At 49.4% G+C, this 16,115-nt stretch overlaps 1 protein-coding gene across 5 annotated transcripts in view; it reads right to left on the minus strand.

The window, feature by feature from the left end:
- LOC144732589 (serine/threonine-protein phosphatase 2A regulatory subunit B'' subunit beta-like) overlaps positions 1 to 16,115 on the minus strand; it is an 82,083-nt gene that overhangs the window by 20,277 nt on the left and 45,691 nt on the right. For all 5 annotated transcript variants that reach the window (XM_078614043.1, XM_078614044.1, XM_078614041.1 and 2 more), the window contains 2 exons: positions 3,471 to 3,707; positions 381 to 484 (listed from right to left, as the gene is read on the minus strand). In XM_078614043.1, the coding sequence (XP_078470169.1) occupies positions 381 to 484; positions 3,471 to 3,707 (341 nt within the window). The remainder of the gene's footprint in view (positions 1 to 380; positions 485 to 3,470; positions 3,708 to 16,115) is intronic.

The following is a 16,115-nucleotide window of genomic DNA, read 5'->3' on the forward strand; positions in this document are numbered from 1 at the left end:
GGCGAGGACTGGTCGCACACAAAGACAAATGTCCCCCTGTATAGCCTGGAACAGACTTTTGGGGCAAGTGCTGTTAGCGAGCACCTATGAAAGCCGGCACAGCACACAAGGGGGTGGGGGGTGGCCAACACCACGCCCAGCCACCTTTGTCTCCCCAGTGGCGATGTTTATACATCAAACAAGGTATACATTTTAGGCTGAGTCGACCTAGGGGAGGCCCAGGACCGGTTCAAATAATCGAGACTGGCGTTGGCCGTGAGCGGGCATCGAAGTCGGGTCGCCGGGTTCGTAGCGCAACACGCTAACTGCTACACCACCGCTCCGCACATGGTGAGGGACCGGTCACACAAAGACACGCACACCCCCATACACATACTCACTTTCTCCACATGGCCACAAAGGTGTGCACGGACACGAAACCCGTTCGCTCCCCGCTCGCCGCATGGAACAACGCCGACTTCCAGTAAACAGGGCAGCCACAGGCCTGCGCGGACAGAAAAGCAAGCGGGATTGGGCAGGACGGGTTGCTATGTGGAACAGCGTCCAGTGGTCGAGACTAGCAACAGAGAAGGGGCACAACGGAAGGAAAACGCCCGAGAGGACATCCACGATGTTCGTAAAAACTCTGACCTCGCTAGAAAAGAGTAAGTCTGAACATTTGCTTTTGCGCACTCTCACAAGTACAGTTCGTCACGGATTGCACAGAGTAAGCTCTTTGGAACAACAACACCGTTTTAAGTCCGTTGGAAAACTGGCTCAGACTCAAGGATGGATACCGAAAATGTGCCGGCAACGGGCTCCAGGTCTTTGGGCCGGAAACTCGGGTAAAACTGCACTGGCCGTATGGCAAGGAGAAATGTGATACAAGTTAATGTAAGCTTAGAGCACGATTATTTTAACTATACCTTCTGGCGAGCCACTCAACGAAATTATCGTGTGCTGGCGGACCACGTGATGTCATTTTCCACGTGCGCAGATGCTGGGCACCACAGTGGTGAGATGTTACCTCCCTCGCCTGGTATACAGGAGGTCGTGGGTTCGATCCCGACCCTGATGCCTGCTGTATATTTGGAATTTGCATGTCTCTCTCTCCCTGTGGTGGCATGGATTTTTCTCCGGGTCCTCCGGTTTTTCCCTCCACATTTAGAAACAACGTCCGTTTAGAGTATTTGGCTGCTATAATTTTCCACCTGCTAAGCCCCTTCATTGAGCTATCATTTACCTGGTAAAAGAAAAAATTGTGAATAATTCAGTTTAGTTTAACATCGCCCCGTCACGTTGTCGGGCCTGTGTGTGCCACCACCGATCTGCACTTCTTGTCTCCAGGTTTCTCATCTCTATCTCTTGTTAATCTCTCTTTTGTCTCACTAAGCCGCATATTTTTTTATATCTTGGCAAACATTACTTTTCGGTGGGCCAAAGCTCGGTCGGGCCACTCCACGTGCCTTCGTGGGCTACATCCGTCTGTGGTGGGCAGCTAAAGAGCCCTGGCTTAGGCCATCAATTCCAGGGCAAGCATCCAAAGTGCTTGGATGCAAAAATGGACGTGGAGCGTTTCCCATCTCGCTGGGCCGATGGTGAAGTTTCCATATTCCTACGACGTGGGCGATTAAATCGGCAGGCGAAACAAGGTTCGACTTACCACAATTAATCTTCTTGGTTCTTTCGGTAAAGTCACGTAGAAGGGAAATAATAAAATAATAAAAATTAAACATATAAAATAATTCTCACGACGTTTCGGCCACAACGCAAGCAGCCGTCCTCGGGTGAAGACCAGGTCTGTCGGGGAGACAGCTTCAGACGCTGTCTCCCCGACAGACCTGGTCTTCACCCGAGGACGGCTGCTTGCGTTGTGGCCGAAACGTCGTGAGAATTATTTTATATGTTTTATTTTTATTATTTTATTATTTCACTTCTACGTGACTTTACCGAAAGAACCAAGAAGATGAATCCCTGCAGTCACGAAAGCTTTAAATCGAAATTTACCGCAATTAAATCAATGCATTTGGTGACGCTTCATTGGCAGACGTGCACAAGCACAATTACAAAAACAAAACTCAACACATTCAACCAACAACAAAGCTCACATTCAACAATAACAATGCCTTAAAAAAAGAAAAGAAAAAAAGCAGGCGACGTTTTGGGCAAATAGCCCTTTCTTCATAGCACTTTCCAGAAATGGGTACTCATTTAATTTACCAAACAGCTTCTCAGCAGAGATGAAGCGATGATACCAGTTTCATGTGCAGGCGTGTGACGGATGATCCCGTGGCAGGATTGCGCGCGATGGCAAATGAGTGGGGAGGCCTTCGTTCAGCGGAAGCTGAACAACCGGTGGTGAACCAACCGAGCAGAGCGACGCCATCTGCCCTGTGTGTACCGTCCCGGAACCTACGCTCAGCCAGTGTCGGACCGCCTGCCGTGTGCGAGATACACTCGGCTTCGGCAGAACGGAGCCGCTTATCTGCAGCCCCCGTGACCTGAAGTGGTCTCTGTCGACTGAAGCCCGCTCAAGCGTGACTATCGCCGAAAAACATTTATTTTCTCTTCTGTAACAGTTTCATTCAGTTCGAAATGTTCTCTGTGCCATCCGCGTCTCAGCGTTTTGCCGAACATGGCGTGCGTTGCAAATCGTGGGTTGATTGATTGATGAAGATAAAAATAGGAATCATCTACATGCCGAAGATCACCCCCCACTGCGAAAACTTGGCAGGGACCTTCTGACAAACGGTCATGAGACTTAGCGAGGCTCTCCTGGGTAAACAAGCGAACTAATAAAAATAATAATGGTCTTAAAATTAATGCTGTTGTTGCTGATGTTACTTCAGTTGTTATTAATGTTAACGATGATGCTGTTGCTAACAAAGCTGCTGCTAAAACAATTCTGCTCATGATGTCGCCACTGCTATTGATGACAATGACCCTGCTGATGATATTACAAAACGGCTGCTGATGTCGATTTTGCTGATGCCAATGATGCTGATGTTGTCGATAATAATGACTTCAAAACGACTAATGCTGATCGGAATGCACACAAACCCATGAGATCTCGGAAGCTAAGCAGCATTGAGACCAAACAGTGCTCGGATGGGCGCCCATCATGCACAGCAGGTTGCTGTAGGCTACTGCGGGGCAATGCGATGGTCAGCAGGGGGCAGTGCGGCAAAAATCAATCGTTGATATTTTATATGCTCCCCGCCTTCACTAACCCCAGACACACGCACACACGGACACACACGCGCACACAAGCGCACACACGCACACACGCACACACGCACACGCGCACACACGCGCACAAAAGCGCACACACGCACACGCGCACACACGCACACGCGCACACACGCGCACACACACGCACACAGACCGAATCGTCAGACGCACTCCCCCCCTAACGTGCACTTGGCAACGTACGGCACGAAAGAAATTCAACATACACACACGCACAGGTCACAGATAAAGAGCCCACGCACCTTGGCCACGGTGGCCATCTGATGAATGTCGGCGCGCTCGTCCGGGTAAGGCGTGAACGACTCCTCCACCCGCTCGATCATCTGGTCCGACGTGGGGCCGTTGGGCGCCGGGCGGCCGTGCGGGAAGTAGAAGCGCGGCACAAGCGAGTGAGCCGGCACCGCGTGCGGCTTGGGCAACGCCGGAGGCAGCGACTTCTTGTCCTTGACGCCGGCGGCTGTGGTGCTTGCGGGCGCGACCTGGAGATCACGGTGCGGCGGGGTGGCGAGGAGGGGAGGCGGGGGTGGTGGAGGGGTGGCGGAGGGGGTGGCGGTGGCTTTTAGCGATGACGTTGACAAAGTTCACAAGTCGACTCACTAGCCAGTCTCCACGCTCTCAACTGGCTGCCCATCGCCAGTAGGGTCACATACAAGATCGCCTGCCTCTGCCACAATGCCTTCATATCCGCCTGCCCGACGTACCTTTCTTCATTATTGACAACTTCCAGCGCAGCACACGGCAGATGCCTGCGCAGCGCGACTCACGACCTCCTTTTGATACCAAGATCCAGGATGGTCACGTCTATGCGCCGCTTCTCGGTGGCAGCCCCAACAGTCTGGAACGCCATCACCCCTCTGCACATTCGCAGCATCACCTCAATCGCCTCCTTCAAGAGAGACTTAAAATACTCACCTCTATAACCACGTGCTTTCGAGCGACTCTGAGCTCGGCTCCGCGCCTCTGAGTTGCGGCCATTACGTCCGCAAATTTGCGCGTGTTATAAATTGAACTATTATTATTATTATTCCAAGTCAAGGTGGTCCCAGAGTCTCCCTGCCCAAACGGGGAAGCAGGGCGATGCTCTTCTCTGCTGGTGCCACTGAACCAGTGGTGTTAATGTGACGCTCACGGAGTTCCTCCATTGCCTCTCAGCCCTTTTTCAACTGCACATCCGAGCCGAGCCGGCACGGGTGGTTTTTCCCACTGGACGTTTTGCCGTGCCGAGATGCACTGGTCTCACGAGACACCTCAATCTGGCTCCGGACCAAGCAGGGCTTGGGGCCGGGCTAACGATGCGTTTCATTGCGTGTGGCGCCAATGGTCGTGAGCCAATAACGACCATTCCACGTTCACGTGGCGAGGGACAGTCTTCCACTGCAGGACGATTGAAATCCCGCCGAGAGACACGGGGCGCTTCGTCTTGTCGACCCCGGAGGGATGACGGTTGGGTTGACCTCAGATCAACATGCACTCACGACCTTCAGAGTTCGAGCAACACCGGTTGGTCAATTCGTGAGTTAGTTTTGTCACTCTAGTTAGCACAAGTTTTATATCCCCTGCAAACAGCGATCATCGCATGGCAATTGATTCAACGTTTAAGTGTCCACACCTGGATTGTATCCAAATTCTGTGTAAACACAATTAAATAAAGTTTTTTTTACATGTGCAGACATTGGTTACTAGTCTGAGAGCAAGCAACTTGCCTGACTTGTAACCCGGATTTGAACCCAACATCTCCAAGGTGCGACTCGGCTGTTGTGAGCCCCCCAGATTCATGCAGCCATCGCACTTGTATTAATTATCACCACGCCTAGCAATCAATGTCGATAAACCAGTAAAATAAATTAATTGAACACTACACATGCAATACACACAATACTTTGCTCTCAAGAGGGAAGGGGCGCAAAGCGAACGTTTGTTGTTTAAAACCTTAACGAAAAGCGTGCGATTCCCAGGTTGATGGAAACGTGCATTTGTAGCAATTTTGGTCAAGCAGACATCGAATCATGGAATAGAGAGGAGACGACAGTGAAAAACAGGCTCCATATAGAACGTACTGCGTTGTAGAGCAATCTCCTACATTGTTAACATAGAAGTCAAGGATTTATGTTCGTAAATCAAATGCCACGGCTTCCCAAAGCGACTCGCAATGACAGATGAATGTATGGGAAGAGTCAGAGGGAAATAAAAAAATAAAAAAACGACGCGAGCACTCAACGGCAGAGGGTCACGGCCGACACAGAGACGAAACAGCGACCAGTTCGGACAGCGACAGTCGCCGAGAGATGCAGGAGCAACAGCAGCAGAGTCCCAGGGAAAGTCCGGAAAACACGAAAGAACAAAACACGCCTGGCCTGTGCCAATTTACACATCACCCCACCCAACCAACACCACCACCACATACTGCCAACAACCACAACCCAGCAAATTACCACTACAAACCGTCACCCCCAACAACTCACATAACCACTGCCACCAATCACCGCCAACTCCAACCACCGCCATCCAGCGGCACAAACCACAACCCATCTTACCGCCACCATTTACTACCACCGCAAACCACAACCAACATAACACGACCACCTACCACTAAACATAACCCACCCATCCACCACTACCAAACCACAGCCCATCCAACCACCACACACCATATACAACCACTACAACCACAACCAACATAACACGACCACCTACCACCAAAGATAACCCACCCATCCACCACTACCAAACCACAGCCCATCCAACCACCACACACCATATACTACCACCACAAACCACAACCAACATAACACGACCCCCTACCACCAAACATAACCCACCCATCCAACACTACCAAACCACAGCCCATCCAACCACCACCACCGAGCATCAACCACCCCTACCCACCCAACCACCACCAACTACCACAACCCACACTGCTGCACCAAACGCCAAATGTAGCAGTAAAAACTTAGCGGCAAAGAGATGAGTAGGATATAAGCGGGTGAAATGCAACTTCTCAGAAGCAACGTGGGGAAACGAGATGGGACAGGGTGAGGGACAAGGACATGGGGACACGTGGCAGGTAACCTGCTCGAAATTATTCAACAGGCAAAACCTGAGTGGTAAGGCCAGATTAGGCAGATGGAACATTAGTTGATTGAACCAATGTAGTCCAATCAGTACGTATCTTGAAATTATTTTGTACCCTATGTAGCCAACTGTGCTAATCAGAGGCTCAGGGAAAAGACAACAAACTAAACACAAAAAGCAGTTCTAAAGAAATTAGTTTTCAATCAAAATTTAAAAGTGCATAGCTCCAGTGGCTTCCTAATATCGGAAGGAAGAGCGTTCCAGACGGCCGCAGAAGCGCATCTGAAAGCGCGCGATGCGGTAACCGTCTCTGTTCGATGGCCAGCCAAAAGCCGCTGCTGCTGCTGCTGCGAGGGTGACCGCAGCTCGTGTGATGGTTTATGCTCCTTGACAAGATCGGCAAAGTATTGTGGTTCATTTGTGGCAAGCACTTTGAAGACAACAAAAAATGACGATGACTGTGTCAGCTGATGATATCGACGATACGTTTTCCTTTTCGATTTAAAGGTTTCGTGACTGCAGGGATTCATCTTCTTGGTTCTTTCGGTAAAGTCACGTAGAAGGGAAATAATAAAAATAAAACATAATAAAATACAATTCTCACGACGTTTCGGCCACAACGCAAGCAGCCGTCCGCAGGTGAAGAACAGGTCTGTCGGAAAGACAGGTGAAAAACAGGTCTGTCGGAAAGACAGCGTCTGTCTTTCCGACAAACCTGTTCTTCACCTGAGGACGGCTGCTAGCGTTGTGGCCGAAACGTCGTGAAAATTGTATTTTATTATGTTTTATTTTTATTGTTTCATTATTTCCCTTCTACGTGACTTTACCGAAAGAACCAAGAAGATACGTTTTCCTTTCATTTTCACCCCACCGTTCTGTGTCCGCAGCCCTCTCCAGCGGCCCATTACAAGCCCCAAAACATTCTCCAGCTGCTTTTGAGCACAAGATTAATGTACTGCCAAAAAACCGTCCACAGACACCTGTTTGCGGACGAGCGATTGGGAGGGCCCGAGCGCGGAATCCTTGCCGCCGCTTGCCTTACACGGCGCTGCAGAGAGGCGGAAACTGTGACGCGCCGCCAAAAGGCTGGGACCTCGGATCGCGCTACGATTTGCGCGCTGGCAAAGCGAGTAGAGGTGGTTTGGTTAAGGACGACGACGACGCAATGGCCCGCGGTTGAAATGAAAAACAGTAGACGTGTCAGAAAGGCGCCGAAATCTACTGACCGAAAGGGCACCGTTCATCTACATTCATGGTTTTCCGAAGCGGTTGTGGAAATTCCACATCTCTATGGCAGGGACCAGTCTTGCCCTGACAACTACCACGTAGTTCCACAACAATTTCAAAAACATCAGGATAATATACATGGTTGTCATTTTGAAGGTAATTATCGCTACTCTGAGAAAGCTTTGCTGATTTATGGAAGGAGTCATTTCACTGTCACCATCATCCCAGCGTGGATGAATACGTCTGTTCGCTCAAAGTACATCTGACACCGCGGTATAGTATGAGTGTTTCTCCCCAATAAAGAAAGTAGGACAAATTATTTATGTGTTACTGACATGCTATGCTCAAGTAAAGAGCCACTAGGTGATTACAGGAATGATTACCAATATCCTTAGAGATCCAACATCGTGAAACTACGCTACTGTGAAACATTTCAACCAAGCAGGCTGATGTTATTGATCCAGGAAGCGCAATTGAACTCAGTCTGACAAAACTGATGGACACACACTTGTACAATGACAGGCCAACAGAGCAGGCACATACAGCAGAGGCCAAATGATAGGCACGCAGACACATCGATAGACAGACTGTTGGGGCAAGTGCTGTTAGCCAGTACCACCTATGAAGGTTGGCACGGCACACAAGCGGGTAGGTGGGCAGCACCACGCCCAGCCGCCTTTGTCTTCCCAGTGGCAACGTTTGCACATTGTGCGAGATACTCATTTGAGGCCGAGTCGACCTCGGGGAGGCCCAGGACCGGTTCAGATAATCGTCACGAGTGTTGGTGGGTGTGAGCGGGAATCGAACTTGGGCCGCCGGGTTCCTGGCGCAGCGTGCAAACCACGACACTACCACTCCCGACAAACAGACAATAGACGGAATGGAAACCATACACACACCCTGTAAAAACAAGAAGAAAAGTACAAAACACAGAGACATGCCAGAACACGGCGGAGAAAGAGGCCAGGGCAGACGCACCACGCATCAAACGCACATAGACGGGGCAAAGATCGCTCATCGGCAGAGCTGGCCATGTTATTCTTAAGACATTGTTGGGGTATGTGCCAGCTGTTGCTTATTACTGCTGGCTGAATGATCAAGGGACGGGGAGGTGCGTGGTGAGGGGAAGTGGAGGAGGGGGGAGTTGCGGGCTATGTTAGAGAGGTCTTGAAAACGAAGCAGGTGTGTTCTGTTTGCCACGGCCCCCGCTGCTTTGATAAAGACAGCACCGGCTCAAGATTTTGGGGGGTCCCCCCCCCCAATTTATACTGCCGTTGTGCCTTTGCCACTGCTGTCATTGTGATGATGATGATTTCTCGCCCCGTGTGGAATTCTTGCGGCGAGTCGTGTAGGTCGTCACGCCATGGCGTCACGACGAGACTTCTGTGACGGGGATATTTACCTTCAAAGCATTTGCCATGCGCCCATCAAAGCGCAAATCTTATTACTCGGGAGTCGAAATGAGATGCATTAAGCGAGGAACGCAATTTACTGTCGTGGGTTTTGTTGTTGTTGTTGTTGTGAGATCAAAACATTTGCTACAATTGAGTACCTCCCATGCAATCCACTCATGGCTGAATCCCAGATTCAAACTCAATTGATGCCAGCTCAGTGGCTGTCAGAGCCAATATGAACCCCTGAATATATATACAGACAGAGACAATTCTAGATTTGAAGCTTTCGTGACTGCAAGAATTCATACTCTTAGGTTTTTTCGGTGAAGCCACGTAGGTAAAAAATAATAAAGATAAAATAATAACAAATGAAAATAAATCAATTAAATCACGACGTTTCGGAGGCAACACAAGCTTCCTTCATCAGGCGTAAAAAGGCACAGCAAAATAACTGTAGTGGAGACAGAGACAACCCCACTCAGGGCTTGGACGCAGGATCTCAGCAATAATGCCCAAACAGCATCGTTATGGGTGTAATAACGCACACATTCCGTCGTTATAACACGTTTTTTTGCACACTACAAAAGTATCGAATTGCGTAAGGACATAATCTGATTTATATAACCTTACGTATTCGGTTCATTTGACTAATGTACGATATCAAAATACCAAAATCTTGAATTGAATCGCCGTACAAATCGTGACAACGCACGGAATCGCAATGAGGGATAAGCGCTAGAGGCTGCAGCATGGATAACGTGCAGGAGATATTTCTGTCTGCCGGGAACATTATCACCATATTGTGATGACAAAACACACTAAAACACAACATGAAACAAATGCCTTACTAACACCGAATTGACAATAGGTGTGGACTTGTGATCTCTCTGCATTGGGTGGGGGGGGGGTGCACGGTGACCAGTGGTCTGGATTGGGGGGATGCCAAACCAAAAATAAGGACATCCACTTCCTACTCAGTATGTGCCAGGGCATGGTGGAATTCGATGGCCTTGCAGTCACATCACTCGAGCACGAACGCATACGTTCGATCCCTGCTCCTGGCACGGCAAAATAACTATCCACTGCAAAGCACTGCAGCCTACTGTGACTTCTTCACAGTGGTGCCAAACACACGTGTGCAAAGTAAAAAAATAAATTGGAGTAGAACGCAGGGAGACCAAGGGGGAAGAAAGAACGAAAGCCAGATGATGGAATACCGGTGAAGCGGACCTTAAAGATCACGTGACAACTCTGCAACAGCCGCTGGATTTCGCAACCTTAAGGGAAACAACGGTGTTGTTCTGTTCCTGCATCAGCATCGGCCGCACGATCTCTTAAAAGGGCGAAGGGAAAGAGCGAGATCGCGCTAGGAACACATCGGTGGAGGCGTCACCACCGCGCCAGCTCAAGGTGCCTTCATCTGCTGCGAGAAGTCCCTTGCCAGCTGCACGGTGGAGCGTGGCGATGGAGAGTGGCCGGGGTGGAATTTTTGAGGTCACCCTTGAACGTTCCCAGTCCCTGCCCTGAACCATCTGATCTCTCGCGTCAGGGGCGGCTACGAGACAAACATGGTGGCAACCAGAGGCTCTCCCTGTTAGGCAGGCACCGGCAGTGTGTAATTGTAACCAGATGAGAGCCCGTTAAGGCAAATTACACTCGCAAAAGGAGATGCTCGTCAACTGGGTGGGGGACCCTTTGCGACTGGAAGGAATGAGCCCTCTCTTCTGTCAACATTTATTAAAAGTTTATGACGTTCTATTGCAAGACACCTATGCATGCTACTCAGGCACATCCATCACATGCAAACCCCACACGGTCCAGAATTCAGCTGCCCGACTGCTCACTGAACTATCAACTGAGACCAGATCACCCCAATCTTCAGATCCCCGGCTTCCCCGTCCAGTCGCAAAACAACTGCTAAATTGCTCTCCACTTGGTCAATATCCTCCACGGATTCATTCCTGTCTACCTCTCCCCCCTCTTATCTCACTCAATTTTCCTGTTATGGGCCTTCAGCTTCTGTTGAAACCCCAAGTAGCCACCAATGCAGATCTAGATAAAGGTGAGTTTGAGGAGTTATCACACTGCGGCGACATTAGTTCAAGCGAGGCAGGGTCAAAAGAGTCAAGGGTGTCAGTCGGTGATGGGCACGCGAGAGGGAGAACAGCCCACTTCTGGATCTGCTTGTAATATTAATACATAAGTTTGATGAAACAAAGTAGTTGTACTTACGTGCCCGTGCTTAATGTGTGTTTCGATGATTTACCTTCTAAAATATCTGGCCATGGCTCGCACCCCCCCCCCCCCCCCAGAAAGGCCATTTCGCAGCCCCAAGGGGCGCATGCACCCCAGGTTCAGAAGAACCACTGGTCTAGAGATACCACGAGTGAGGCCACCAGCTAAGGGTTGCACATCCTGTTCCTTGGCACCGATGCCTCTTCCATTTCAGTCGACTCATGCGAGGTGCCTCCAAAACCCCAAGTCAACTTCAGCTCAAACTCCACTGCCATCGCTAGAGACCATTCCCTATTCAAGTCAAGGCATAGGAACGCTTCAACTGATTGCACCATCGTCATTCCAGGGTGTATCAGTTCATCCGAGTACATCCGACACCGCAGTATATAAGGAACAATTCTTCCTGATCAGGAGAGGTGGACACTATTTCTGTTCGAATTAAAGTCTCGATCATTTGATGCACTAATGTATTACCCACATCTTTAAAGTATCTTAAATGTACATCTACACGCCCATAAGTTGTTCATGGTGAATGCTTTTAAATTGGACTTGGAAAGTATTTAAACAGGACAAGGGAACATTTGAGATGATGGTTCATTCTTTCAATAAAGATCAGCAATTAAAAGAAAAAAAACATGGATAAAGCAAACTAGACTTATGTATGAATGTATAACTCTCGCACCGCACGTAGCCAACCGTCCTAATGGGAGGTTCGGGATTCACCCTTTTTTAAGGAAACAGCGCAAACATTCAAATGCAGGACCTTCCTGAGAGAGAGAGAAAGAGAGAGTCGCGAGACTCAGCGAGGACTCCCAGCGCAAATAAAAGGCCATGCACGTATTTATTTACCACCGCGACGACGCCAACAAGCGAAACAGGGGGCCTCTTCTTTGGCCGATTTTGGATAAAAACACAACAGGCACAAACGGGACCTCCGCCGACTTGGCAAGCCTCACGGGCGAGAGATGGAGGCTCGCGCGGAGAGAGGGGGGGTGGGTCCGCGTGAGTCAGCTTGTCACCGAGAGAGAGAGGCCAGTGTGAAGAGGCGAGTCGCCACTCATAAGGGTGCCTTTGTGTCGGGACGCCCGTACAGTTTGGAAGGGAGCTGAGAGAGGTTTTTTTTTACGCGAGCCAAATTTAGGTGCGCGCAGAACGGCGGCGCTTGAACCCACGTCACGTACCGAGCCCCGGCATCGAAGTCACGGAGCGAAAGTCAGACCCGCGCTCACGTGAAAATCACACGTTCCCGTGACAGAGCCCACTCCGTCCACTGAACCACCACTGACGACTTCCCTAAATTGATCCCCCCCCACCCTACTCCTCCACACCAGGAGGATGTGTTGTGTCGCTCAACTGAGCGGGATTTGGATGAGAAATAACGGGATTACTTCAGGGCATTCGCAAACAAACCTGCGCAAGAGTGGTGTTGGAGAGTAATGCATGACAAGTTAGTTTACCATCACCGTTACCATCTCCAAAGGTCACCCATGTGCTCACCGCTTGCCTACTTCTCCCCTCTCCTCGCAACTACCCTCCACACACTCTACTGCCTGTCCTCACATCTACCGTCTGTCCACACACTCTCCTCACTCTCCCCGTCTCATCTCAGACTACTCCCCACCACACACTCTCCTTCTGTGGGCCATTCTCGAACACGAGCGGATGGACTGCTCGGGATAAAATTGTGGAGAAAATGGCACAAACGCGACAAACACGTCGTGTTCTCCGAAGAAAAAAACAAACATGGCATTACTTTATTTCTACCTTGCCCCTAGAACCACATGCATAATCAGTAACGAGGAATACAACTGGGCTGGCCAGCACTGTGCAAAGGCGATTACGTTGGATGTGTTTGCAAAAGCTCGGGCGAGCACGACACACGGATGCAAATACGCCCGTGCGTTGAAACACGTACGTAGCGAGCACAGACGCTACATCTTTGGGCATGGCCGGGTGTATAATCATAGCCATATGAGAAAGAAAAATTGTGCCTTTTTCCCCCTTCTGGCTTACCACCATCTACCCCCACCTCTCTCTCTGCATTTGGCTTCCCTGCTCTGTGATTGGTATTCATTTCCGTTGGGGGGTTAGCGGGGGGTGGCGGTAACAGGGTTCTAGAGACTTTGGTGAGTATTCCATGTTAGTATGACAGGGACCAGTCTTCCCTTAACTCGCGCAGCTACAACAAGAGCACCTAGCTGTCCTCTCTTTGAACAAATAACAGATGGATGATGAAGATTGCAAATATTATTCTGATGACGGCAGTGGTGATAACGGTGATGATGGCAGTGGTAATTAAGTTACTGGCAGTGGTGATGTTGGTGACGATGATGTTGATGAAGATGGTAGTGGTGGTGGTGGTGATGATGGAAGTCGAGAAGATGAACGTGGTGATGATGATTACGATGACAATGATAAAGGAACCAGGTCAGGGCTTCAACTTCACAACTGGCAGCCCCGCTCGTTTTATCAACTCAGAAGTCCGTTAAGCCGCTCAAAGCCTTGCAGCAACAACAACAAACACACCTGAAGGCCCAATTTTGCAGGTGAAAAAAAGGGGTCTGCAACACACAGCCTTACCAATTAGCTCCACAGTTGCTGAGCGAGACACGGGCAGGCCTTCCTCCAAAAAGGTTAGAGCAACGGTGGTGCATTTTTACGAAACTATTTTTTATATTCTTGGTTCTTTCGGTAAAGTCACGTAGAAGGGAAATAATAAAAATTAAATAATAAAAATAAAACAATAAAATTCTCACGACGTTTCGATTGCACCACAAGCAATCATTTTATTTGATTATTTCCCTTCTACGTGACTTTACCGAAAGAACAAAGAATACGAATCCCTGCAGTCACGGAAGCTTTAAATCGAAATTTAAACTATTTTTATTTTATTTTACCAGGTAAGGCCCACTGAGCTACATAGCTCTTTTTCACAAGTCAGCCTGGCTATCACAAATGATAGCTCAAAGAGGTGGCTTATCACGTGGACATTTATAGCAGCCAATTATGCAAGTTGATTCTAAATGCGGAGGGAAGAGCCGGAGGACCCTGAGAAAAATCCACGCCACCACAAGGAGAGACATGCAAACTCCAAATACACAGGAGGCGTCGGGGCCGAAATCGAACCCACGACCTCCTGTATACCAGGCGAGGGAGGTAACATCTCCTAGCCACCATTGTCCCCATTCCCCAATGCAACCTCTGATGTCTTAAAACACAAGGAGAGTGCAGGAAGGTCAATGTGGAGGAGTGCCGGCATAAATAGTTGCGACATGCGCTCAAATAAGGCATGGAGCCACACAGCTCTGCTCATGGCCCACAAAAGGAAAAAAAAACTGTAGAAATAATAAAATAAGGTGGCTGGCACTGCTGTAAACCCTTGACGTGGACACATTGAAGGCACACGTGTAAACACGCCACCCATATCCATAACTGAGAATCTAACCCCAGCCTTGGAATAATAGCACTGCGCGTAATCTACTGCCCATTGGCAGAGCACAAAAGAAAGTGGCAAAGACCCCGTGTGTGGCACGGTAGATCGTGGTGGGCAAATGCTGTTCGCGAGCACCTATTTTGCACTCCCAGAAGGCTTTGTGGTTAACCAGAAGTGGGAATAAAATACCACTTCCGTTTTACGTGGAAGGACGGATGTGATGGACCTCCGATTAGCACGGTTGGCTACGTATGGCTGTGCGAAAGAAGTTAAACACACATGCAAAAGATATACTCACTGATAATTATTCACGTCGTTACTTATATTATTCACAATGGTGCCAATGGTTATTTTGTATCAAGGCTAGGATGGCACATGAGAGAGTGGTGTGGCCAGCAATAGATCAGGCCACCTTTGTTTCTGCGCTGCTGATTTTGTTCCACGCATTTAAGAACGACCCCACTGAGTGGAGACCAGGATGCCAATTCCCACCGACTGTCGTACATGGCTGGGAATCGAACCCAGGTCGCCAGGACCGGAGTGCGTTGCACGAACCACTACGTCACCACTACCCACGCACGCACGCAAACACACACACCAGGCGTATTCGGTGACACTGAAAGCCGGGAAAAAACACGCACGAGGTAAAGTTTCGTTACGGAACACGTTTTGCGCGCAGACGTGCAATTTATCGGCACGGCCAAAGCACAATGAGACCATTCACGCCCCTTAGGAGGCAGCTTGAAGGGGTGATTTGTCACGCCACTGTAAACCTCACTCCTTGTAAGCTTGCTGTGGTCGCGAGCTGGAATTGCAGTGCTCGTTAACAGCCCACAGCCATCACACTCAACGTGTGCACACGTGTGCTGCGGTGGGGTAGTGGTTATTGAACCCAACGACCCGAGTTCAATTCCCCGCTCGCGGCTAATATCAGTGGTGAATATCTGGACTGGTAATGGCAAAAGTTAATTTGCCACTTAAATGGTTGAAAACTCATTTCTTCAGAACTGCTTTTTGTGTCTTAGTTTGTTGTCCTTCCCTCCCGCACCTCCGATTCGCACGGTTTGCTACGTACGGTGCGAAAAAAGTTCAAGTTGCACTGTACTGCAATCCCAAATGTCTCTATTTGATTAACTGGCTGCGCGTGCTCTGCCTTAAACGAGGGATCGAGTAGCTGGTGAGGTGTGCAGACACCGGGCACTGTGGAGGACAAGCCTCTGGTGCTGGTGCCACCACCACAGTGCGCAGTGCGATCCCAAACCTCATCATCGTTTTCAGTGCCTTTGTCAACCAATTTTGGGTGAAGGCCTCTCTGTACCGTGTCGGTTATGGGAGGAGGGGTTGCTGGACCATACTTCACCATACTGGATAGTGCAGGTTTGTGAAGCTTGCTTTGAACCGGTGTTTAGTCATGGCCAGGAATACAACCCAGGTTGACAGGTTCACAATATAGTGCGGTAACTAACGCACCACATCTCTGCCAGCACATTCTGTATCACCACATGTAATACATCAGGTATGCTTTG

This window comes from Lampetra planeri, chromosome 43, assembly GCF_965212315.1.
Source record: "Lampetra planeri chromosome 43, kcLamPlan1.2.h2, whole genome shotgun sequence".
Classification (NCBI taxonomy): Eukaryota; Metazoa; Chordata; class Hyperoartia; order Petromyzontiformes; family Petromyzontidae; genus Lampetra; species Lampetra planeri.